The 27,000-nt window shown below is 47.8% G+C and overlaps 1 protein-coding gene across 2 annotated transcripts in view; it reads left to right on the top strand.

The window, feature by feature from the left end:
• The window catches only part of LOC135254861 (guanine nucleotide-binding protein G(o) subunit alpha), a 111,003-nt gene that overhangs the window by 17,107 nt on the left and 66,896 nt on the right, over positions 1 to 27,000 (top strand). For both annotated transcript variants that reach the window (XM_064335429.1, XM_064335430.1), the window contains exon 3: positions 13,578 to 13,719. In XM_064335429.1, coding sequence (XP_064191499.1) covers positions 13,578 to 13,719 — 142 coding nt within the window. The remainder of the gene's footprint in view (positions 1 to 13,577; positions 13,720 to 27,000) is intronic.

The raw sequence follows: 27,000 nt of genomic DNA on the forward strand, positions 1-27,000 counted from the left end.
CCAGAAACCTGTATTATACATAATATACACACATGGAAATGCATATTTAGTGTGTTTGAAAATTTTCATATCCCTAACTGGGTCCCTTTGGGACCAGTTAAAAAATATCCAGGCACCGCTTATCACCGGTGCCCCCCCCGCCCGGCCCCCCCCCCCCAGCTCCATGTTCTCAGGTAGAGGTGAACAGAGCCTCTTAATGGCAAACATAGCACCTCCCCACCCCAAGCTTCTAATTTAAATTTCAAGGGGGACAGTGGATTGCCCTGACTTTCTTGCTTCTTCCGCGCAGGAAGACAAATTACCAAAAAGCCGGGGAAGGGGGAGGGGAGCGGGGGTTGAAAGTGAAAGCGGAGAAGGGGACTCATTACCCCCCGTGCGACACACAGCGGGATGAAGAGGGAGATGTAGTCCCTAACGATGCTGTTCCATTTGCATTATTCATCTGCGTGTAAGGTGACCCCATCCAGTTCGACTAACACTCTCCCCCCACGCCCCTTTAACACATTCCATCATGGTGGCCCAGTACAGAGGTGCAGCCTCTGAGGTGAATTTCCCTGCTCTGCGATGGGCGAGGGGTGTCTTTACAGGTATGCCAACCGCTGTGGTTGTTAGTGCTGCTCTACCCTACATTTCCCAGAGTCTGCGGCACAGTTGAGGTTGCCAGATTTAGAATTTTTTGAAACCGGACAACATGCCCAGCTGGGAGGATCCTAATCGCGAACAAGATCGGGAGCTGTCGGACCACTGGGGGGTGCGTGTGGGGGGGTTGTCCCTCTCAGAACTGGCGTCAGCCCTGGTGGCTGTTCTATCAGGGTCAAATTTGACACTGTAATTCATTACAAACTTCCCATAAATTCCTTCCTTCAATTACTCAAAGCGGACGTTACATTGTTCGGTCAGGACCACAGACGGGTGGAAATAATTTGAAAACCGGACATTGGGGTCGAAAATCGGATGTCTGCCATCACTGAAAGCAGTTTACAGTCTGTGGGCTCCCCTGCATTCGAACGCTGGGTCTATTAATCTCCGCGAACTTACCGCCATCAATCTTCCAGGGCTTCGCGTTGAAAAGGTCCCGGTGCAGATCCCCTGAGAGATTCGGTCGCAGCCGTGGTTATTAAATTAAGGTGCGGAAAGACTATGATGGATCCATATTTTGTTGCCAAACCTGTAGTGAAGCTGGCCCATGCATGAAAGGAGATTGATATTTCTGAATGAATGTTCTGCATTTCTATTGATTCCTGTAACCTTGCCTCAGTAATTACAGGAGTCGTTGAAAGGTCAAAGGTGAAACTAGAAGGTAGTTGAAACAAGATTTGAGTCATTAATGAAGGGAAAAATGAGATTTATTTATTTCATTTATTATTTTTTTTGTAACATTGACACCGTTGCTATGGGAATATCTGACATACTGTACGGGTCCAAAGCTCATTTCCATCTGTCGTCAGTCCCTCGACAGACCTCGATAGTGTATCTAAAAACATTTCTGAATTAATCGGGAATTTCCCGGTTGCTGCAACGTTATGCCATTATGCAGTGTGTGTGTGTGCGATTTGTGCACGTACGTGAGTGCTTGCGTGCGCACCTGCGCGTTTGCAGACACAACGCGATGGCCACAGTCTTGCTCACAGGGGCAGCTGTATCCGTGGCAACGTGGCACCGTGGGTATTGTATCTGTCACTCCCACTCATTAAGCGTGACCCCTGTGACCCCTGGCGGTGAAACGAGATTTTAAGCACCGCACGGGGGCATGATTAATTTAGGAAGATGATTAATTGCACGCATCAGCTACTGAATAACGAAGCGCAGGTGTGACAGCACACACGGCAGCAGTTTGACGGTCTATATTCGGGTAAGAAGTGCCTGATCCTGATCGACTTCCAGTTCAGTTCACATCCTACATTACTAGGGTCATGCAAATGCTTGTGAAAAAGTGTTGGGTTGTTAATATGATTGTTATTAAGGCATTTGCTCAGCAATAGTCTGGAATTCAAGATAATTTACATGGCTAGCATAATGCCTATGATCCATTCATATAACTGGATCTGTATAGATTGCCACCAGGTTTGTGCCCCATTCCCCCGCCACCTAGACCTGGGTCATGTATGACTCTGAATTGCTTGAGCCCTTTAGATGCCTGTAAAATGTTGAAAAACTGCTCCAGATCCCAGAGAATGTTTAATGGAACATTTTAGTAGCCAAAATGCTACTCAGATGTTATTCGTGATTTTGGTGAAAATAGTGTACAGTAATCGGCTGGAATTTTGCTGCGTCCAATGGGTCAAGGTAGCGATTGACAGCTCATTTCAGAAGCACCCATCACGGAGTTCATGAAAGCTCACTCACCCCTCACTCAGACCAGCCCATCCTCTCGTGTAATGAGCTGGGGGGGAGGGTCTGGTGGGCTCAGTGGGCGGGTCCCCTCCCTGACGGACGGAATGTCTGAGGCCGTGTCATCAAGCCTCTCCTTCCATTTGCATGGGCTGCATTCCAATCCAAATGAAAATGCTCCCTTCTCTTCTCCCCTCCAATGGAGTGAGCCTTTCCCGAAAGGGGGGGGGGGGGAGTGATGGAGGAGAGGGGTATGAGCTATTTTAATTTGGAACATGGTTATTCTTCCTCTCTTTAACATTCCTCAGCAGAAAAAAGGACATTTATACGGTGGGCCATTAGGGACATACGTTTTATGCCTTTGACATTGGGATGGCAGGTATGCCATCTGCCCAGTCTGCCTTGGCAGGGCATGCGCCGTACCTATACAGCACTGAGCGTTCGGTTATTATTCACACATGATACAATTTATATGAACGCGCAGGCTATACAATGATATCAAGTGCGTATCTTAACGATTACAAATGGGTAGAAATAATTACACTAAAAGCAACTTGCAGAAGGCCACGATAAATGTGCTTTTATATTGTTAATAAACACGTTATCAAATTTCATTAAATAGTCTTATCATTAGGGGGATGATCTACATGATTTTTTTTCTATCACGGTCGTTTTTCTGATCCTTAAATTTAATTCCTTCCATTTCAGCCATATTGATTTGTCTTCTCACCTTACAGTTTCTTAATGGCACTGCTTTTGTAGGGTTTAGTCTGCTTTGTGGACAACATTGGCAGATTAATGTTCATATGTAATGAAACACATACAGTTAATTGGTGTATCCAGTCAAAAGGGTTTCCTCTAGTCTATTTCATATAGCCTGTTTATTAACAATAAATGCATGTTTACATTGTATTTTACCAACTATATTTGATATTGTTTGATATTGTTCGATATGCATTTACATAAATTTTATTATGCAAAAATAATGGTGAATGTGTAAACCGTGTTCTCAAAGAAAAGTTTCAGTTTCAACCAGTCAAATATGTCAAACTGTACAAGATAAAGTTCGCAGTACTAGCCTATATGAACGCCAAAACATGAAAACTAAACACAAACTCACAAGCTACATTATTTCACTGGCCCAGAAAACTTTAGATGTAACCTAACTCAGCATGCTAGCAGGCTTAATGTTAATCGGTTTTATTAGTTATCCCCTCAAGGAAATTCTTGTATCAGACAAGTCTGTAAATAAAACCGTAAAAAACATACAGAAAAACATAATGAAAGACACAACAATAGAATGATAACACAAGCCAATGTTATAACATTATAAGGTTTTTAACCTATACAGTAAGCTCTTGCAAGCAGCCCTCTTACAGACTAAATAAAGACCGTGCTAACTTATGTTCAAAACAAACTAACGTTATTTGGAACAAACACTAACTGATATTCTCCCCAAGAATAACATATAGTTCTCATACATTTCATGTTTACACACCAGTGTTAACATTACTACAGTTCTTACACAGTTACACAGTTACAGTTTGCTTATCTGACATTCTACCAAGAAAGAAAGGCTCAATTAAAACGGAAGTCAGAAGAGCGAAGGGGGCATCAGGATGCATTTTGGGTAATATCACCGCTTGTTGGCTCTGTTGGAGGGAGGAAAATGGAGGGATTGTGGGGGTATGGATGCTCCGTTCATTCGTTTAATTGCCACTGGAATGCTCTTGCTAGTGGCGGCCATCTTACATCCGGGTCACTTTGGGGATTCCCCCCCTCCAATCAAGGACGATTGAGCATGAAGAAGCAAGCATGTTTTCGGATTGGAACAGGGCCATGATCTCAGTCACGTTCCGCTAGCCCCTTCCCACCCACACCCCCCGTGAAACCTGTAGCCAATAAGATCGACTCAAAGTCATTCTGAGACCGTGTGTTTCCAGGCCTGCACAGAGACTTCGCCCCTCAAGCGAGGGACGAGGAAATACAAACCCCTATCATTTTGGGTATTTCCGCTTTTCGCAGTTGTAATTTGCTATTTAAATTGATTTTTTAAAATCTTTGTTAAATGGGTGCGAATCAGCATTCTGTTGTGTATTAGCTATGCTCCCTATCGAAATGAAACATTTCCTCTCCTCATTGTCCCAATGTCCCCGAGTTTAAAATTTGATCGCAGTATCATCTTCCAGTTTTCTAATTCAGAGGCTCCTGCTGTTCTTTTATCTCTGCATAGTTCCTCTCTGCAGGTCTAGTTTCAGGAAAAGGGTGTAGGTGATAGAAAGAATCGTAGAGGATGCTTTAGTTCTGATTCACCTGTGCGTCAGAGCAGCAGGAGTGTTGCATGTCTGTATAATATTACTAGACTGGTTTGCAGTCTTTACATTTGATATTTGTTCTGCCAAAGCAAATATAGCTAGTTACATTAGAATTTCTACCAAGAACTCATCATGGCTACCAGACTTTTGAATATGGTGTATCAGACCACTGTATTTCAAATGGTGGGTCAAATCTAGTATATATATAGTTTTTGCTCTGAACCCCAGTCCCTCTATTCAACAGTTCGACAGAGGAATTTGTTTTCACAAAGATATAGGGCTACAAGGTTAGTTGCAGTGTTTCTTATTTGACATTCTTCACATGGAAATCATGTAGCTGCAGAATTTCCTGCTAAACTGAACAATGACTCAATTTCCCTGCCGGACTGCACACTGGCCAGCTATTTGCATGTACGGTACACACATTATCCAGCCACAGCTGCTAACGGGGCTGATCCTGTAATTCTACATCTATGGCTCTGATTCCCTGTCCCTCTGTGCATGCAAATGTGTGTGTGAGAGAGTGTCTGTGCCTCGGGTTGACCTGTAGGTGTGGACGAGATACAGCCTGTACGGGACAAAGCTGTTGCTGCTAGGGCACTGTGCTCTCCTCAGATTGTGAAGGTTATAAATAGAGCCCCTCCCCATTATTCCTGATGTCACAAAGGACTGGACAATATTCTCAGTCTGGGGGGGCGATGACAGCAGCATCGCTCCAGAGTGCTGTTGGGGCAAAGTGTGGCTTATAGGAAGGCATGCAGATATCGTGACTGTGTGTTTCATGGCTGTGTGTGTGTGTGTATGTGTGTGTGTGTGTGAGTTTGAAGGTGAGTGTGTGTGTTTGTGTGTGTTTGTGACTTTGAAGGTGAGTGTGTGTGGGATGTGTGTGTATATGTGTGGGTGGGTGGTTGGGTGGGCTGTGTGAAGGTGAGTGTGAGAGAGACAGATATGTGAGAGAGATATGTGTGTTTGGGATTTATCTCCATGGAGACAAAATCAGGGACAGGAAGTGGTATCCAGTGGCAGGGGCAGATAGGCGCAGACGAGACCAGGGGGTGTCAGAGCAGGGGGTTTATTTTATCCAAGCCGCGCCAGGTCCTCTGCATAATGGATTCATGTTTCAACTGTGTCTCGCTGGGTTTAAAAAAAATAGTGTGAATTACTCTCTGCATCCCGATCGCTCGGCTTGGCTTAGTGATTTCACCCAAGTCATTTCCATATTTTCAATAAAAAATAAAAAGGATTCTTTTTATTTTATATTCAGCTGACTTTCAATACGCTAACACAGTGAACGTCATTCCTGGTTCTGGAGAGCTGCAGGAGTCTGCTGGTTTTTGTTTTCACCATAATATCAGCAGTCAGTTCAGACCCAAGAAACCAGGCGAGGGCAGTTAATTGTGTAATAATTGACTGCTTTAATCGATCAATTACGTGCCGAATAACAACGAAGACCAGAGGAACCTGTGACTCCGCAGGACCAGGAGTGAAGATGGCGGCACTAACACGTTCTATATTATTTACAGTACGTTCATATTTTAACCCATGCCAAACTGACGTTCTTCTTGAAAGCCAACCCAGCAAGTCCTGGCCAAACATCCGTTTCCTGATTGTCTGTGACATCCATGAACGACATCTATGACCATGTACACTTTAAAGGTGCATACATCAGTCTGACATAGACCATAACAGAACCCTTAACACATGACCAGGCTAATACTGTAGAGCAATATTCCCATTAGTATGAGTACATCATACTTTAGAATGTCGATTATCAATTTTCTGTGTTGTGCCTAATGAACATCGCGTGCATAAAAATCAAAGTAAATCTAATTTGTTAAATTCTAAGGCTTTATAGAAGGCTGGACATTCAAAACCGGGAAGTAACTGGTCTAAATGCACGTGGAGGCAACTAGAAACAACTGCAGTTTGCGCAAAACTTACTGTTCTCCTTGGCTGCCTTACAAAATCAGCCAAATAAAAACCAACAATAAAAAAACAGCCGAGTCAACTATTCACGCTCGCGAATGATTAAGTTGTTGTGAATCACTGCAGGTAGCGCTGCCGCTTTCTCCAATCGCAGCACGGCTTTTGTCCATCAGAAAGCAATTTGGGAACGGCGGCTTTGGCGGGCGTCCCATGCGCAATTACGGGTATTGTTTTAAGCGCCCCGAGGTCAGTTCGCTGCAGCGTTCCGTGCAGATACGGCGCACTTAGCGGCTCGGTTGAGGACGCTCGTGAAAGCAGGGAGGCCCAGTGCTCGCGAGTGAAGGAAACGGCTCGATCCGCGCAACCCCCAAATCAGCGCTCGTGGGTGCCCCGACAAAATATCTCCCGCTGCGGTTCCTGTAAGTACCGAGAGCTGCAGTATAACAGATGCAGCCGTCACGGAGACCTCATTGTGGATGATTTATGGGAGTCCTCTAAGAGCCCTGGGGGCCTACAGCTGCAGCTTCCTGAGCTTTTGGTTTAAACTGGGGGCCCCCGATCTTATCTGAGCAGGGCTGGTGTGGGCGCGGGCCAAAACACCCGACTCAATTCATCAAAGCCTGGACTGTGCACCATGATTAGTTGGTTATTTGAATCACGTACTTCAGTGTTTGGCTTGAACAAAAGCCCATGGCGAACCAGCCCTTGTCAGATTAAACTGGAGGCTCCCTGATCTAAGCCCTTGTTTCACAGGAATTCAACGCGTGCCTTCCTGCAGATAGGCAGTCCTTGTTCAGGTTTTCTCAACCTATTCACCAGGCATACAAAAAATAATAATAATATAAGATGAATCTGAATCTGTACACAGTTTGCCCCCAGGTGCATGTAAATGATCGCTGCTAAACGCAGGTGATGCTCTTCATCAGCCTGCTGAAGAGCCACAATGGCAGGAGACATCGCTTAGGTTTGGTGCTAATAACTTAATTGCACTGGGGAGCAAACAATGTGCAGACTCATGCTTGTTATTCAGGCTGCTGCTCTGCAGAGACTTCAGACTAATGATGGCTCAGACAACGGACTACTCAGACAACCATTCGGTCTGCTCCCGTGAGATGTTTGATAGACGTGTTTCCGTGTTAGCCGTATTATTGTATTTTGTAATGTTACCTTCTTGTGGACTGTTGGGTGGTTCACCCTGCTAAGGTGCTGTTCTTGTTTATGGACGAGTCCCGCAGTGTGGTATTGAATCAAGACTGTGCCCTGCAGGGTAAGGCACCATTGGCGCTAGTGTTACCAGAGATGGGAGGGCTTCAGTTGGCCAGGCCACAGTATCTACACAGTCACGTACCACTCCCCACTGGTCCATTGGGTGCCTGCAAGTATTCCTGTTGAGTCTTCCTCCGCTGCACGAACCTGATTTGGGAACTGCGGTGTGATAAGAAATGGCTGACATCATGTCTGTGCTCTCCCGAATCAACGGCAGGTTGTAGCAGTGAGCGCCAATATACACGTATGATTGGGGTGAGAAAGCTACCTTCTCTTGTGGCCTAGTAGGGTGTAGTTTGCTAGCATGTGCAAGGCTGTCTCATTATATAACCCCCCCCCCCCCCCCCCACGACCCCACCCCCCCCGCCACTCGCCCTCGCCACACCTGCCTTGGCCTGGTGGACTTGATTCCCCCTGTAAAATGCATCAGACGGGCAGCGCCAGTGTGCCGGTGGGACCGCGGGTGGAATTCGCGGGCCGCGGTAAGGCCGCGCGTAACGAGCACAGGTGGGAGCTGGGTCACGCCGCCGGCAGACCGACGGAGGCGGGAGGCAGAGGCGAGCGCCGCTCCTCGCGCACAGAGAGCACGGGGACTCCTCTTACGCGTCACACGCCACTTCGCTTCTCCGTCTCCCTCGGCAAATTTACCAGCTTCCCTCTCTCGCTTGTTCTCTCTCTCTCTCTCTCTCTCTCTCTCTCTCTCTCTCTCTCTCTCTCTCTTTCTCACTCTGAACAAATGCACCGTCCAGGGCCAAGCTTGACTAGCCCTGGCCTCTCTCTCTCTCATTTACTCTCTTTCTTTAATGCTTTCGCTCACTGCCCCTCTTCTCTCTCTCTCTCTCTCTCTCTCTCTCTCTCTCGCTCACACTCTCACTCTCCGAGCCTTTCACTTTAATGAGCGCCGTTGCATCAAGTTTGCTGGAGGGTGAGATTATAATGAGGCAAGATCTGTGTTCCTTTAGGCCTCCGGCTTCGTGCAGCACAGAAGGAAATAATGATGAAATTGACAGCTTTTGGGAGGAGCTTAACGTTGTAGCGCTGAGACTGGAAAAGTTCTGTCAGTGGCGGGTGATGCGGGCAACTGACACTTGAAGACCAGCCGTGTCCTCAAAGGACTCGATAAGCCACACTTCACATTGTTAAGTTAAATGGCAGTTATCAGAGGAGAGAGGGTTTAGTACCGGACTGGAAATGTAATCACGGGATTCAGTTCAAAAAATATGAAATGTTTGGGTCATGAAGTTCCTCCATTAATGTGTGTAATCAGTCCTGGGAATATTAAGGAAGTGTCTATGATTAGAAGGCTCTTGATTTCAATTACATGCCCACGTGGACAACACAGACACACACACCCACACACACCTACACACACACACACACACACGGAGGTGAAGGCCAGATGCACATTCATGCACATTATACACACACACAGGCATATGCGTGACCTAATTACACCTTACATGAAGGGGTAGAGGGTCTGTTTTGGGAGAGGGTGGGTTTTGCTGAGGAAGCGTAGGGTCATCTGTCTCCATTGTCTCTATATGCCTGTTACCCCGCCCTGCCACACTAGTGTCCCTTGGAATGGCACTGAAGACTACAGTATGCTACGCGTTTCCGTCCTCAGATTTGAGATCCAGTGACCCTCCCCCACGCCTCCTCCACAGAAATCTGATCATTCACAGCCCGTCCTTATTTGTGTTTTGACTTTGAGGTCTTAATCAAATGGCAGGTGTTATTTTTATCATATGAATAATTTAGCAGCTACCTTACAGAGGACAGAAGCTCGGATTGCAGTCATTAAAGCTACAAAGTGCGCGATGAACACTGTCGCAGTGTTGGTGCAACATTGCGGGTTTGGAGGGTGATGGGACACTGTGATTCCTTCCTGGCCGTACGGTCAAGACCCAGCATGAGGGCATGGACTGGTCAGCGGCCAGAGCAGCGGTGTGGACCAGTGGTCGTGGTGCAGTTTCAGCGCAACGTCAAGTAGTCAACGCTGCTTCACGCTATTGGCCAGTCACCGACTTGATCCTGCTGATCCGTGGAGCGCAAAACCATTTGATTGGCTCAAGCGAGTCACTGACTGACATCCCCCTCGTAGCTCCGCTCATTACGGGACTCCTGAAACCCCATTCTCCCATCGCTGCCAGTCAGAACAGCACCACAGTTCACAGCTTACCCTGACTTACAGGCGGGCGAGTGAACGTGCGTGGCGTGCGGCGTGCAAACGCGGCCCCCCGAACCGGAACGCGTGCCAGCCGGCCGTCTGATAGACGACACGGAGGCGGGAACGCTCCGGGCGGGGGGAAGCGTCCAAACGCGGGCGCGGTTTTTCGGGGCGGGTCGCTCTAACGAGGCGACGGTATTCTCCCAGGTGTTCATGGCCGCCCGGTCGGCCGAGCGCGACCGCGGGGTTGGCTCGCTACTCCGCCGCCAAATATATCGCCCCCAAACAAAAAATCACACATGTCCACGAGAGAGGAAGAGAGAGAGAGAGGGGGAGAGGGGGAGAGGGAGGGGGGGAGAGGGAGAGGGGAGAGGAGACAGAGAAGGGAGGTAGAGAGAGTGGGGGAGAGGCCATTAGAGAGGATGAGAGAGGGGAGGAGAGTAGCATCCGTGTGAAGCAGATTATCTCTCCAAATCTTCTCCATGTTTTTCTGTGCTTTCCCAAAAAACAAAATGACAGAATAGGCCCCTCCCCATCACGCCCCGCCCACCGCCCCGTTACCTTGTCACTCACAGGGAGACGGTATTTGTAAAACTGCCGAGTCATGCAGTCAGCTGCCTCCTCCGCGTGCTCCAAGCTGTGGAGAATAGGAACAGAAACAGCCCAGATGTCACAGTATTTGCCTAACCCTAACCTTACGGCATGACTGTTAATTCTGTTCCTTTTTTCAATGCAGTGTTTGGTGAAACTATTCTTTTCCATGGAGATCTGAGAGAGGAAACCAAACCTGCAGCCAGTTCAGTGTAACCACAACATCAGACTGTTCGAAGGGAATTTTGCTTCTGGTATTGAATGTATTTTTTAGAAGCGTGTGCTGTTTGGTTTGAAAGTGGGGAACTTTGTGGTAGTGGAAAATTCCGGAAAGCGCGATTCCATGCCCCCAGCATCAGGCCTGTGTTCCAGGTGTGTTTAAAGGGCATTGCGTCCGGGTGTAGGCTCTAGCGGTCTCCGAATCTCCGTACAGACCATTACATCATCAGCCCTTCCACAGTGCCGTTGCTGAACGCTGTTTCAGCATCGCGGCGTCGTTGCGACATCGGCACCCCAGTCCGTTTGGTGGTGTGGTCAGAGGCAGGAAGTGGTCGGGGGGGAAGCACAGGAGTTACCCAGCAGAGATGACACAGTGTTCTGGGGAAGTGGGGTTTCGTAACGTGACTGTGCTCTTTAACGTCCCAGCTCTTTCATCCTCCTGTGAACTGTGGAACACGTTTCAGAAAACAAACGTATTTAAACCTTTTTTTACGGTGTAAGTTTGTTACATTTATCACTCATCATTTAGAGAAGTGCACTTTACTCATTTACTCTACGAGTTTGTGATGGGTTTTCAAACCCATGTTAATGAGTCTATATCTCCAGATAGACTACATTTATTTTACGCACAGTAATAAAAACATGTATATGCCTTTCACAATGTCACTGTATTATGCTATAAGAATGTTCCACAAAGTCCTGTCTCAGCAGTGATGAAGAAAGCCTAGTGATTTTGCGTGTTTTAATCTTCACTGAATTGTGGCGCAAGCAAGGTGCATGTTTTCGATCAGCACTGGCAATGATGAAATGTGTGCTTGCCCCGCCAGTGGAGTTCACACAATGGAAATAAGTCCTGTGACTTTTTTTGTCTTATCCTTGATGCTCTTTTAATTGTGCGTGTACATTGGCGTTTGCAAACATGTAAGTGTCCTTTTAAAAGTGAATCGTCAAATAAATGAACTAAACTGAACTTTGAGCAGGGCTGGATGGGCGTAGACAGGAATAAAAGGAAAATGAACAAGCAAAACTTAAGATTCGTATTTTCCATGACCTGAAGCAGGCTCAGTGTGTAGGAGTGTGGGAATGTGTGAATGTGCGTGCACATGTACAGTACAGCCCGTAAGTATTTGGACAATTTTTCTTGTTTCGGCTCTGTAGTCCAGCACATTGGATTTGAAATGAAACAATAAATATGAGGTTACATCCACATCCAGTAATCCATGTGGGAACCATAGCCCTCCTTTAGTACTTGTTTGCAAATCTTTTACTGAGGCTTGTGACCCATAGACATCAATAGATGCTGGGCATCTTCCCTGGTGATGCTCTGCCAGGCCTGTACTGCAGTCATGTTCAGTTCCTGTTGGCTTTGGGGGATTTTTGCCTTCAGTCTTGTCTTCAGCAAGTAAAACGGATGTTCAATTAGATTCCGGTTGGGTGATTGACTTAGCCCGACAAGAACATTCTACTTGTTGGCCCTGAAAAAACTCCTTGATTGCATTTGGGAGTGTGTTTGGGGTCATTGCCCTGCTGCAAGGTGAAGCGCTGTTCAATGGGTTTTGAAGCATTTGGGTGGATCTGAGCAGCTTAGATGGGTCTGTACCCTTCAGTACTCATCCTGCTGCTACCGTCAGCAGTCGAAATATTTATAATGCATGTAACATGTATACACAGTTTGTGTATTTGTGAAAGCTTATATACTTATGGTTACGGGCCATTATAATCCTGTTAGTGTGTGACTATGGGATTTGTCCCACCAGTGGGGAATCGCTAGTATAGTCATATGGCAAAGGTAATCTCATTTTACACTTTCCTGATAGCATGCTGGTAGATATATACGTGTGTGTGTGTGTGTGATGGTGTGTATGTATCCTAACCAAGCCTGCTGTACACAGTATTTTGCTTTCAAGGCCAGATCTTAAATTGGGTTGTTGCTGTGAATTAAATACTTCTTTTGATCTGCGAGATCTTCCTTCGTGGCAGAAGTTTCGTAGCTGGGAGGCTTGTTTGATAAAACGTGACTGTGATTGGTTCGTTCATTTATTCATTGATGTGCCTATTCAGCAAATTGGAGAGACAGATTCGCCTTCATCCTAACTGAGATTAATTAGCTATTCAAATAAGTATGTGGCCTGAGGTACTTAATTCAATAACAACAATTAAGGTTAGCTGAGCCACCTGGTCAGAATCTGCGGGGATCTGATAAACAAATACAAGTGATAGAATACTCCCCAGGCAAACATAGATATTTTTATTTCTTTGGGTCATAGAAGGTCCTCAAAACTCAGAAAGGTTGGAGCTACGTACGCTGCCAGTCACTGGCTTAAATTAACCTATTGAATTTTTTGTCCATAGCAAGAGACTGGTCAATTGACTGTTTATTACAATTCTTGGGACAGGTTCAAACCTGGAGCTGTTTTTATGTTGTGCGTGAAATTGTTGCAGGGCTGTACAACTGCAGCCCTGGAGGCTCAGAGTGAGTGCTGGTCTTTTGCAGAAATCAATTATTCTGGCTTAAGTTCTTAACCTCGCTGATTCACTCCTGTGTCAAACCAAAGCGAAATTTTCACCATAAATGCATGTTCACACGGCAGCTGCAGCTCATGAGTCATGTTACGGCCACTAAACGATTGGAATGTTTTAAATAATGAAGAAAGCAGAAACTGGTAAATATGGAGGTGGAGTTGAGGTAGCAGGAGGAGGGGGAGTACTGTTGTAATGGGCGTGGCCTCTCTCTCTCTCTCTCTCTCTCTCTCACTCTGCAGGATTATCCATGAGGATGGCTTCTCTGGGGACGATGTGAAGCAGTACAAGCCCGTGGTCTACAGCAACACCATCCAGTCCCTGGCAGCCATTGTCCGTGCCATGGACACACTGGGACTGGAGTACGGAGACAAGGAGAGGAAAGTGAGTCACCCTGCGACGCTTGCACAGCGAGCACGTGCACAGACACACGCATAATCACCGCTCTCTCGTGCACGCGCACACACACCTGCACACACACACGCTGTCTTCTTACGCACATCACGATGTGCTCTCATCAACAAGCACCGCGGGCCACACAAACACAGACATGCGCACGCACGCTCACATAAACACGCACGCACCTTGCAGTACGAGAGCAACCCTCTCTCTAACGCATATTTCAGTTTCATTCAAAAGGCCTCAAAGCTTGACAAGATGCTTGATGTATTGCCAAAGAAATACAATCACAGGCAATGCAAACATTATACCAACTATACACACTCGCTGTCCCCATACGACTCATAAACCCGCCCCTCAGCCATACACACTCATTGTGCCTCACGCGCGCACACACACAGCCTCGCACCACTGTCCCACTCACTCATAACAGTCCTATCCACAGAAGGGAAGTGAAGCCCGTTAGCCCGGTGCCTTCTGAGCTGCTTAAATGTTTCCCGCTCCGCTAACTGAGCTGTCATCAGCTCCTCCCCTCTCCTCTCCTGCAATATGGATTTCCTTCCCACAGCACAGTTTTCGCAGGTAAAAAAACAAGTCAAATTAATGGCTGACAGTATTAGCGTCAATGATGTTGATGATGATGATTATACTGATTATGATTATACTGATAATGATTATGATGATGGTAATGATGATGATGATGATGTTGATAAGGATGGTCATGCTAATGAAGAGTAACCATCATTACGGCACAGCCTACTGAACACTCAGTGATGGGCATCTCAGGGACTGTCCATTCCTCCGGTACTGTGCTCAGAGAGGGCTGAGGTGTAGCATTCGCTCCGGGGAAAATAAGGTTTTACATACATATTTACACGGCGTAATTCAGACCCACTGTGTGTCCTACCAGTGTTTGTCCTGTCCAATCAGAGAGCTGTCCCTGCATTCCCTTCACTGGCCTCATTGGCCACATCGTGCTTTTCATAATGAGCGTGCGCACAGGCAAGAACAACAGCATGACTAAGCAGCCAAGAGGAGCAAAAGTGCTTCCGTCTTTACGTCCGTACGGCTTGTGTGAGTGGTTGAGAGTGTGAGCTGTTGAGAGTGGCTCTGTGGGCGTGTCCCAGTAAAGCAGGGGTCAGAGGTCATGGGGTCGTCACCATTATTTGCACCGCTCAGTGTTGCTACAACCCTACGAGCAGAAAGTTTGTAGAGTTTGAAAACTACAATACCGTGACACTGTATCTTCATGTGCAGGGGCACCTCTGTTACTCTAAACTACCCTAAATTTACCCTAAATAAACTACCCTCTCTCTGTAAAAATAGCAGAGATCACTGCCCTATCCAAGAAGTCCTTTCATTTAAATAAAATCTGCCCCATCGATACTCCAGGAACGAGACGTCTCAAATCTTAGCTCTTTACGGCAACTATTGATTTTCATATCTTCTTCTTCGCCTGCCGAACCGAGAGCCCCTTTTTAAATAGGGGATTGTTTTCCACAGGAAGCAGCAGCGTGTGAAGGTGGTGAAGGGGGAGGGGCTGGTGGGTGGTGTATTAGCCAATCGCAGACACTGAGGTGACAGAGAGGATTACTCTGTGTGTCCCAGTGACCCTGTGACCTCTGGGAGAATCAAGTGTCGCTCGGGAAGCACAAGTCGATCTCTACCGGACGAGAGAAAAGGAAAGTGAGGGAGAGCGAAAGAGAGAGAGAAAGCGAGGCAATGAGACAGGAAGAGGGAAAGCGGTTGAATAAAGTCGAAGAGGCTGCATAAAGTGAAGCTGAGGTTTCTGCTGAGGTTTATGTGTTATTACTTAAAGCACCGCAAAGTTATGCAAATGTGTCCCACTAATGATGCGATGGAAATCGAAATTTAATTGAAGACTGAAGCTCAGAGAGGAAAGGAGGCGGGAGAGGTAGAGAGAGATGAAGAGAGGGAACAGAAACAGTAGGAGGGAGATGGAGAGAGTGGGTGAGAGAAAAAGACAGAGAGGGAGAGGGAGAGGGAGGGAGAGGGAGAGAGAGAGATGGAAGGAAGGAGAGAGCGGGAGCGAGTCCCAGGGGTTGGCATCTGCTCCTGGCTCCGCTGGCCGCCGCGATGCGCGAGGAACATGTTGTCTCAGCGGTATGGAAATGAGCCGGCCGCTTGACGCGAGGTGCGCTGCCGGAGGAACTGGGGGGGGGCAGGCTCCCGTGTTTTCACGCAAAGAGAAAAAGATGCGGAGAAGAATATTGTGTAAAATCGGCTCTTAATTTTGTATCGTGCTCCTTGCAGAGGCTTCATTAAGAATTCTTCAGAATAAGAGCTTGAGGGTTGAGCAGTGCTGGAATAGGTGGAATAGGTCATGATTAGGGCCATCAGTTTGTCTCTTTTTCTCGTATGATGCTTCAGTCCTCCAACAGCTAGAGGTCACAATGGCCTCTTTGTCAAGCCCCTTCTCAGACAATTATAAAGTTTGCACAACGTCAACATTATACGTTAAGTAATTGGCACTAATTAAGCACAGACAATGATTTATAGCGATCTTTGCAAGCAGCACCTGTTAAATTCAGTTTGATTACTTGCTACTGTAGACATGTTGCAATATTTTTAAGTGTCATACAGGTGCATTGTTAGAAGAAGTGAGAAATGCCCACATTAAAAATGAAAACAGTTATATAACATTTAACTTGCACAAAAAAGTTAAATAAAAAAAAATGTATCAATGACTCATCTAATGAACTAATTAATCATGGTCTTCAATCAAGACTTTAAGTAGAATCAGGTGCCTTAGTGCTGGGCTAAAACAAAAACCTGCACCCACACCAGCCTTTTTCAGATAAGATTAGACACCCCTGCTTGGTATGGATGCATTTTTCTTTTTACTGCATCGATACTCAATCCCGGTCCTGGAGAGCCGCGGAGTCTGCTGGTTTTTGTGTTTTTATTAAGATCAGCGATCGATTCAGACCCAAGAAACCAAGTGACCTGAGTTAATTGTGTAATCAACCGCTTTAACTGTTCAGCTGCTGTGCTACTCAAGTGCTGGGTTACAGCAAAGGCCAGCAGACCCTACAGTTCTTCAGGACCAGGAGTGAGGCCCGCTGGCTCAAAGATACGCTTTTCATAGCATTTAAACTTCCATCCATGTTCGCTTTCCTTCCTGAGTCTCCCCATATTAGATCAACTAATTGCTCATAAATGTCTCAATTAGAAACTCAATTGTATGATTAGTCACTTAACTATGCTGTTTGAGTGCCTACGGGGACCCCTGGAGGATAAGCATTGAAATACAAGTTTAAATCTCTGCATGTCACATGGTGGAGGCAAACTGGTAGACCCAGCCATGATGCGCCATTTCCGCCACCCCCACCTCTACACCACAGAGCAAGTGACTCACACCGCGTACACATTCACACGCACACACATGCGCGCACACTTTCACTCGCACACACTCGCACACGCACGCTGCTCCCCATCCCCCAAGTCGTTCAAACTGCATCATGTAATCTGATACTGAAGCCCAACTTCAGTTATTCCCATGTGAGAGTGGTCACCATGGCTTAGTGCGTATACGGGAAGCTGAGCCTCCTTCTTTCTCTGTCTATCACTATCCCTCACTTTCTCTCTCTCTCTCTCTCCCTCACTCTCTCTCTCTCTTCGCGTCAGCTTGTCCCTCTCTAGGGCTTGTTGACATTCTTCCCCCCGATCTCTTGCTGTGATTCTGGCCCGTTGCCATGGCTACCTGGTGCCTTGCCTCCCTCTCGCCACATTCCGCGGGTCTCGTCTCCGGGGGCGGTGTCATTCACGCGCGGGCTGTGTCAGAACACGGTGCCGCTAAAATGCCCAACCGCCCCGGCGTGTGCTGGAACGCCACTAACCGCCACATCGCTTCCATTTTGTCCCGTTTCATTCCGCGCAGTTCCGCCCCCCCCTGTTTGCGTTAACCGAAACTGACACTTGGTGGATCTCTAACCCGAGGGTACGTCTGAGTGCACATTTGGAGGGGCTCCTCTCTCCTCTTTCCCACCTTTCCATTTGCAAGAAAACCTCTCTCGCTGTCAGCCGCCATCACTGTCTCCGCTGTCACACCTCGTATTCAGACCGAGAGTGGTGACGTGGGCGGGGCTAAGGGAAAGGACTGACGTACAGACCAATGGCAAATGTCTGGGTGGAGCCGTGGGGAGGGAGCCTGTATCCGTGTTCAGTTTGAAGGCTTCTCTGTTTGGGCGAAGGCCGTCTCTGTTTATAGGAAGGGCCTGTCTCTGTCTCCATGGGTGGAGCTTGTCTCTACATTTAGGCGGAGCATGTTTTTAAGGGCGGGGCCTGTGTTCATGGGCAGGGCCTGTCTCTGTGTTTGAGTAGGGCCTGTCTCTGTGTTTGAGTAGGGCCTGTCTCTGTGTTTGAGTAGGGTCTGTCTCTGTGATGCTTGGTAGTAGGGGGCTGTATCTGTGTTCTGAGTAGGGCCGTATCTGTTGGATTGAGTAGGGCCTGTCCTGTGTTGGTAGGGCCGCTCTGTGTTTGAGTAGGGCCTGTCTCTGTGTTTGAGTAGGGTCTGTCTCTGTGTTTGAGTAGGGGCTGTCTCTGTGTTTGAGTATGGCCTGTCTCTGTGTTTGAGTATGGCCTGTCTCTGTGTTTGAGTAGGGCCTGTCTCTGTGTTTGAGTAGGGCCTGTCTCTGTGTTTGAGTAGGGCCTGTCTCTGTGTTTGAGTAGGGCCTGTCTCTGTGTTTGAGTAGGGTCTGTCTCTGTGTTTGAGTAGGGCCTGTCTCTGTGTTTGAGTAGGGCCTGTATCTGTGTTTGAGTAGGGCCTGTCCCTGTGTTTGAGTAGGGCCTGTCTCTGTGTTTGATTAGGGCCTGTCTCTGTGTTTGAGTAGGGTCTGTCTCTGTGTTTGAGTAGGGCCTGTCTCTGTGTTTGAGTAGGGCCTGTCTCTGTGTTTGACTAGGGGCTGTCTCTGTGTTTGAGTAGGGCCTGTCTCTGTGTTTGAGTAGGGCCTGTCCCTGTGTTTGAGTAGGGCCTGTCTCTGTGTTTGAGTAGGGCCTGTCCCTGTGTTTGAGTAGGGCCTGTCTCTGTTTGAATGGAGCTTGCGTTTTAGCGCAGTTGGGCGCGGTTTCTGTTGTCTCAACTTCGGCTCGAGCTTCGCACTTACGCAGAAGGCAGCGATAGCGTATTTGGACCGCGTCGCCAGGAGCGGAACGGGACAGCTGGTGGGGCCTGGTTGGTCCATATGGGCCACCCCGCGTCTGGGACTAATACGGTTTCCCCTCTGGTCCTACTGCCAACACTCCCATGAAGCCTCACTAGACCAAGATCAACCAACATGCCCATCTGGGCTGCACCAGACCATGTAATTACCACATGCGGATTTATGCAAAAAGGCAAAGGGGAAATTGAGCCGAAGATGAAGTCACAGAGGAGGGCAGAGGCAGGGGTTCTGTTTCACAGAGTGAGAAAGCCACAATCTACAGAAGAGTCCTGGAGCAGGCCCTGCCGTTCAAAGTCACGACAAGGGTACGTGCTGAAGACCTCCTTCCAGGGCGAATTACAGCTGGAATAATTTTGCAAACTCACCGCCACTCACACCAGAACTTTCAAAATTTTCAAATGGACACAAACAGCGAATGAGTTTAACTGTCATTCAATGATATGAATGTTGTGCTTGCTTAAGACCAGTCATGGCGAAGGGTAGAACGTTGAAATGTTAATGAATAATTCCAGGAGGGTTGTTTCGTGTGCGTATGTGCGCTTTTATGAGTGCGCTTTTATGGAGGAAATAAATTAATTTTTTTGGCGATCTTCTCAAACAAGCTAATGAAATTCCCACATGCAGTGAGTGTTTGCACAGATACGCGGCACGGAGAGTAACGGACGTAATGGATCTGCGTGCGTCCGCGAGCGGCGCAAAGAGAATATTTTCAATAACACCGGTGACAAGGCCCACAGGGCCCGGGGAGAGGCGCAGGAGGTGAGACGCGCTTCATTACCGCTGATGGGATGACAAGCATGTGTACCAGCCTGGGTGTTGTCTTCTGGGGGTAGTCATGGCGACCGGGGGGCGTGGCCTTTTTTGAAGCGGGGGTGGGGGGGGGGGATTGGGACAGGAAAGGGAGATCAGCAGAGGCAGGTGCCCCTGGCAACGGCCAGCCCCCGGCAACGGCCAACCCCTAACGACCCCCCGAACACACGTAAACACACAAACGCACACCCCCCCCTTCCCCCCCCGGCCACACCCATCCCTGTGTGTGAGGACCGGCGGGGAGGTTTGGGAGGCACCAGGCTGGTCCCTGTTGTCGGGCGTGGCTCTGTTCCCGGGGAGCGGCGCCCGAGGTGTCTCCAGCCCCAGACATGCCCGCAGAGAGCTGGCATCCCACCCCTCCAGCCACCCCCACCCCCTCCTCCCCCTCCAACCACAGACCCCAGCCCCCTGCCGTCTGAAAGAAAAGAACCGCTCACCTTCAGGCCGTACCCCTGACTGAGAGGCGATGTTTTCCAAAACGCGACACCAGCAGGCTCCTCCGCCAAATTTTCCATAAACAACATTTCCCCTGATATTAACAACAAAGAGGCAGACGCAGGTAAACCGATAACACACCATAATTAATGACTGTGCATCTAAGAGGCAGAAAAAAAGCACCTACTGTTTTTTTATAGTTATATTACATAAAGTCTTCTTTTTTTTTTTACAGAATTGTTTTTCTTTTGTCCAAATGTGACATCCTGCATTTCACCTGGCTTTTTTTTTCTGTGACACAGCACCTCTGAATCTGCCGTGGTTTCTGTCGGCAGTATTGTGGAGACGGTCTCACCCATACTGCATGTGCCTTTCTGGCTTTGGTCTTACATAATATCTTTAGGCTGTGCGTTGGGCACCAGCTCTGCAGCAGCCTGGCAGAGTTGGGGGAGGGGCGATCATAGTGACATCACAGGCATGAGAGGTTATTGGTGTATTGATATCAGGGCACAGCTTTGAAGATTCAAGTGAAGCTGAAAAAGAGCGTATGGATTTTGGCTTACGCGAGAGAAGGTCAATTGGTTCAAAACCTACTGATGAACCCCGGGTTGTATTGACCACTGAGGGGCTAATATTTCCAAGCTGTTTGGGTATGGTTTTTTCAAATTTCATTTCCAGCTCACCAGCCGAAAAAATAATAATTACAAATTCAATCGAAGCTAAATAATTGACCAGAGCACACCGAATGCGTCGAACACATAATCCAACAGTTCATTTGGTTAGTCAGCCAAAAGAATGTAAAATTACTCAGACAATAAATAATGTGTCATTTAAATTGTAGTTGGTAAATGTCTGATAGATTTACATTTGCAACCGTGGCAATTGCCAATGTAAAAAAAAAAGCATTAATGTGTTCTCTGTTGGCAGTCGCTGAATGCATAGTGTCAGAAGGTGCGTGGTGTTTAATGATAATGATAGAGTGTAAACCAGGGAAAGGTGAGCGTGGGTGTGTGCTTGTGAGGGATTTTGACGTTTTAATGTAGTGTTTACTTTACACCCTCTCACAATTGCCTTTACCATTTAGGTATAAAGCCTGAACACACACACATGCACATACACACACGCGCACACACACGCACACACAAACGCCCACGCAGTGACACGCCGACAGACACGGTCACACACACACGCGCGGCACACGCGTACACGATTCCGATTTTTGCACGTGACGTCCTCACGAAGCCTTCGTGGAGCGGGAGGGTCCCCGCAGTGCCGGCGGAGTGTTGTGTGTACGCTGGGGTCCCCCGTGGGCCCGCGCCCCCCCCCGTCCCTCCTTGCTAATGAGCGGCTTGATTGCCATCTCGCCAGCAGCACCCCACCTGAAAAAGAGGGATAATGCTCTTATTTATAGGTTCTCCGATCGATACCCCACTGGCAGCGAACATCCCAGGAAGATTTTTTAATAGACTGCCTCCCTGCTAGATTTCAGCGGAAAGTCTCCCAGCGCTGCGCCCACTGGGCGGGGCCCGGGTCTGCATCGAGACAGCTCTCTTAAATAATGGATCTCGGGGAAGCTCTGAGTTCCTCCTCCTCTTCTTGCGCTGTATTTCCCTCGCTCGGTCATGGGAGTGGCTTTGGCCTGTCGAGGACCGTTGAGCAGTTTTGGCCCCCTGACCCCCCCCCCCCCCATCAGTACTTTTCCACTTTCATTCGTTTCTGTGCGGAAAAAAAGGGCTGAACCAATCGCAGTGATTTGCTGTCGCGATGAGTCGAATAGCCAGGTGAGGGTAGTGAGGTGATTGGTGATTGGACTTAGTGCAGCCCTGCCACTGAACGCCAATACCCCATCCCACCCACCCCACCCACACCCCACGCACCACAAGACCGGGGCTCCCCTTTTAACACACAAACCTGGCGTCGCTACTTGTAATCTGTGGGACGACAATGAAAACCAAGCAGGAAAACAAACAGCGTTCTAGCCAGATGGTGATTGTCAGCGCGTGGGCAGGCTGTGCTACCTAGCCCCCTCCCTGTCTCATTCATTCTCTCCTTCATTAGGGAAAGGCATATCTACTGAATTATGTGCGTGTGCGTATGTGTGTGTGTGTATGTGAGTGTGTGGTATATACCCACGTGTCCTGTTTTAGCTCATCACTCTGTGCATAATTCTGCGTGGATTCACGGATATTTACATCATCTGGACGGCTTGTTCTTATTTGCCACGTGCCCACTGCATCAGCCAGTGCACGCGCTGTTAGGTTCGGTGAAGCTTCCATGGGATTTCTGAACGGCGTAATGGTTTCAGATGTGACTTGCGCTTACTCAGGTGTGTGCGTGTATGAGTGTGTGTGTGTGTGTGTGTGTGAGAGAGAGGAATGTGTGTGTGTGTGTGTGTGTGTGTGCAAAGGGTCTGGTAACAGAGAGTGATTTTGCTGTGATTCACGCGCTCTGCCAGCTGCCAGGTGTGCATCACTCTGGAAGAGATCTGAGTCATGCCCTCATTGGCCGGTGGGTGGGCCTCAGGTGGGCGGAGCTTTGTTACCTCCAGGCCTGCTGCTGGAGGGCACCAAGGGCGTGAATTCATTTGAGCTTTTTGGGTAATACAGCGTTACTGGCCCCACCCACCCACATACACGCACCCCACAATTTCTGATAATGAACTCATCGCTTATGCGAAATTACGGTGGACAAGTCCCCCCATACACCACCCCGCCCCCGCCGCCGACCGCCCCCCCCCCCCCCCCTGTAATCTACGCTAACTCACAGAGGGCACCTCTCTCAGGCACATGGCCCCCACGGAGAGGAGGAGGGCATGGGGAGTGGGGTGTCAGTCAGTCAGGCAGGCAGTCTTTTTAAACGGATGGGTGTGGTTACTGCAGAAGAGCGTTGTGTGTCTCGGGAGGGTGTGCGTGTGTCAGAGCCTCTGTCTGACTGATGACAGGAAGAGGGCAAACAGCATCCGAGAGCCGCACTAGAAACAGGAAATAGATTCCCCTTCTTGTTCTCGAGGAGGCTGTGGCGGCTGTTTCGCCGGGCACATCTGAAATTCCCTTTCGTCGTGACCCGTCCCTCTCTTCAAAGTCAGCCATAGATTGCCAAGCAGACAGGCTCGTATATTACTGCCCCAGCCAATCAAAATCCTGCGTTCCTTCCATAATTCACCTCTGTGATGCTGTCCAGAGCCCAGAGGAAAAGGATCATAAGAATGGTTCAGTTCACTGCAGCCATGCATAGTTACTGGGTCTCTATATTCAGCACGACTAAATTAAAATCTTTGTTCAGATCTTGTCTTTGACGTAACGATGTGCCTATGAGGAATTCTTGAGGAATCTAGACACTGAACTTAATAGGCTTTATACTTTTAATAACTTGGAATAAAAACAGCACTTGTTGTCATCTTCTTCATCATCATCGTCGTCATTATTGCTGTTCCCTGTATATGTTCAAGTTAGGTTTTTGTCATTTGAAAAGGAATGTTGGTCAAAAGGAGTAATGTTGGAAAGGACTCCTGTGATGTCATCACTGCGAGTCCCAGCAATAGCCTTGCGCTGTTGGCGACTGCATCCCTGGGAGTACCCAGAGAACTCTGCTGCACTGGACTACAGGCGAGGGTGCTGCAGGGCTGGAAGCAGGGCCAGTATTCATTAAGGGTCTCAGAGCCGGAGTGCTGATCTGAGATCAGTTTAGCCTCTCAGCTCATAATGGACGATGTTCGGATAGGGCCGGGGTGAGACCTGATCCTGGATCAGCTCTCAGCCCACTCTGAGATGCTTTGTGAACAAAGGGCCTAAGAACTCCAGACAGCAGGCTTTTAAACAGTCGGCTCTGGGGAGACGAGAGCAGCAGCCCCCTCGGCCAAATTGCATTAGCAGTGGAGGAGAAGCAGGCTCTTATCGGGCCTCCGTGAAATCTCCCCCCAGGCTCCCAAAGTCGCCGCCTTCAATTAAAGGGCCGGGCGCGTGGGTGGGAGCTCGCCGAGACTCGAACTAAGGAGAACGTGTAGTAATAGAAAATCCATGATGACATCGTCATCTAACCCAGAAAAGCACAACTACAAAACGCTGACTGAAATCATTTCCCATGATGCACCAGCACTTACTGACAAAAGGATAGGCTGAGATGGAGAGTACAGGAAGACGCAAGGGGAGCTAAACTGACTAACGCTCACTAACGCTAAACATTTTTATTCTTGCCCAGATTTATTAAGTGTAACGTATCGACCAAAGTGATTCAAACAGCAGTCCCTGGAAATAAAGTGGAACTACTGAATCCTGGGTTGGCCTCGTTGTGACATGAGACCAATTTTAAAACAGTTTTTTATTTTCATATTTTGCTTGGCTCAGATCTAATTCAGAAAGTCATAAATTTTAAGTAGCACCCTGGGCAGAGGGACGTGTGATGGGGCGGGATGGAATTAGTTTGATCAGAATTTAGTCTGACTTGTTTTTTAGGGTTTTCCCTTTGTAGTTTGCTAATGGATATTTTTCTGCCCGTGATGCCAGGAACATTCCCCCACATCACAAGGTTTTCCCTCAAGAGAAGCCTGACATTGTTCACTGAAGACATTCCCGCTGAAACAAAAAAAAGATCCACAATGCCTTGCTCTTGTCTTCTCCAGTTTGTCAAGAGGCTGGTCACAGGATGATGAGATTAATTCCAGTTCTGAGTAAAAAGTGGCGGGGGGTCAGGTTGATCTGTGTAGCTGGCAGCCTGCGAACAGCAGGAGTAACAGTCCTTAACAGTGCTTAAAATCACATTAAAAAAAATATTTTTAGAAAATTAGACCACTGCCCTCCTGTAGTGGCCACAGTGATAACTCAGGTTCCAGCCAAGCCCTTCCAAAAGTCCCCCCCCCCCCCCAGCAGGATTTCTGCTGCCATTATAAAGGGCACCTTCTGTGAGGGTGTTCTCTGTATTGACTCCACCCCTTAGCTTATATCTACAGTATGTGCCTAAGCCCTGCCCCTCCAGAGCCAGGCTCCTCCCCTGGAGGATCTCTATACCAGGGGTGGGAAGGTGAGGTTCTAGGAACCCCGTAATGGGTGGAGCTACAGGGAGATGTCAGTCTCTTCAGCCAAACACAAAGATGGGTTCTCCTCGGTGAGCACATCTTAACTCCCCCCATTTTGTGTTTCACATCACCTTACCACTGCTAATATAGACTTTGCCTTCCACCCCTAGACACCTCCCACTTGGGGCCCAGGTTCTGTTCTGAGTGAGAATTAACTTCCGTCTACAGCTGCAGTCATGGCTAGGGCCGAAGAAGCAAGTAGCGTGTCACACGAATAAACAACTGGAGTCATCGTGCTAGCAGTATTGCTAATGCTAAGGAACATCTGATGAGGAGCCTTGCAACCCCCGTCGCGGGTGCAGAATAGCTTATTAGCGCAGCGTCACGTGTGCTGAAATCGCGCAGCTGTCCGTCTCCCTGTTTATGCCGAGCGTGTTTGTTTGAAGTGCTGTGCGTCGGTCTCTCTGGGAAGCTCTCTCGAGGAGAAGCAGGCGAACTGGATCAATTAACGCAGAGGAGAGGGGGGGGGAAACCGTCACGATTTCGGAGCGGGTGATAAAAACGTCCCTCGACCACCCGCTCCTTCCAGCTACTACTCTTCCTCCCCTCCCGCCGTCTCCTCTTCCTCCCCTCCCAGCTTCTCCTCTTCCTCCCCTCCCAGCATCTTCATAACAGACTCACTCCAGCTTACACATGCTGGCACTCACACGCGTATGCAGGTATACACATAGTTGGACTCCATGAGAGCTTTATCAATGTTGCATTTTTACACACTGGTCTGGGAACATTGTTCTCCAGGACTGTCTCTATTGCCCCTATGAATCAGTTGAATGCACTGTTATTTTCCTTTTACTGTGAGGGAATACTGCATTGGGAATTCCCTGTGCTGTCTGATAAATGAATGCAGTGTAAAGGACACACACACGCATGCATATATACTCACATACACACATACCTGAATATCCCCATGAATGATCACATACTGCACACAGATTACACACACACAAGTACAAACACATACCGTATGCAATTGCGCACAAACAATATGCATAATAATTAGCCGTTTTTAAAAGGCTAATTAAGGGGAATATTTTATACACTTTGCTAATTTATTTGCTGTTTTTATTGTTTAAATTTCCATCTTTTTTAAAAACTTTTTCTCCCTCATCTACCAAGATTAGTATTAGTCTTGTATTAATATTAGTATAGCGTAGTTAGTGTATGTTTGCGTTTTAACCTAAGATGCCACAAAACCTGTTTAGATCATCCTCAGACAACCAAGCTACGTAATAAATTTGAAAAACAAAACAAGTTACCACAAATAAGCAGCTCTTAATAAACATGTTGCTCATAACAGCCCAGCCACTTCTTACCATGTTGAAGCTATTTAGAAAATGAATGCCCAGCGCTGTGCCCGACATAATAAGAACAATGCTTCTGAAGAACATGAACAGGAAGTTAGCTAAAAGAACTGGTTCATGTGAATCTGAAAAAAAGAACAGTCGTGGAAAACATACTGTATCAATCAACACGTCAGCTCTCACCGTGCATTCTGTGGGAGGTTTGCCAACCAAGGATGGCCACCCAGTAGGCAACCAGTCACATGCCTCATTAAGATCACAACACCGAGCGAAGTTTTGCACATTCGTTTCTCATAAATGCTAAACATACCAGCCGTGAAGAGGTTACTCAGCAAGCAAAGTCCCCGAAGACCCCATAAATTTATATATTTTGTGCTTTCTGCATTGCGTAGCTAGCTTCCAATCAATACGCACTTCCCCTTAGTTTATAGGCAAGAACGGCTGAAAATTTCTCCCTATTGGATTT

Source organism: Anguilla rostrata, chromosome 5, assembly GCF_018555375.3.
Source record: "Anguilla rostrata isolate EN2019 chromosome 5, ASM1855537v3, whole genome shotgun sequence".
Classification (NCBI taxonomy): domain Eukaryota; kingdom Metazoa; phylum Chordata; class Actinopteri; order Anguilliformes; family Anguillidae; genus Anguilla; species Anguilla rostrata.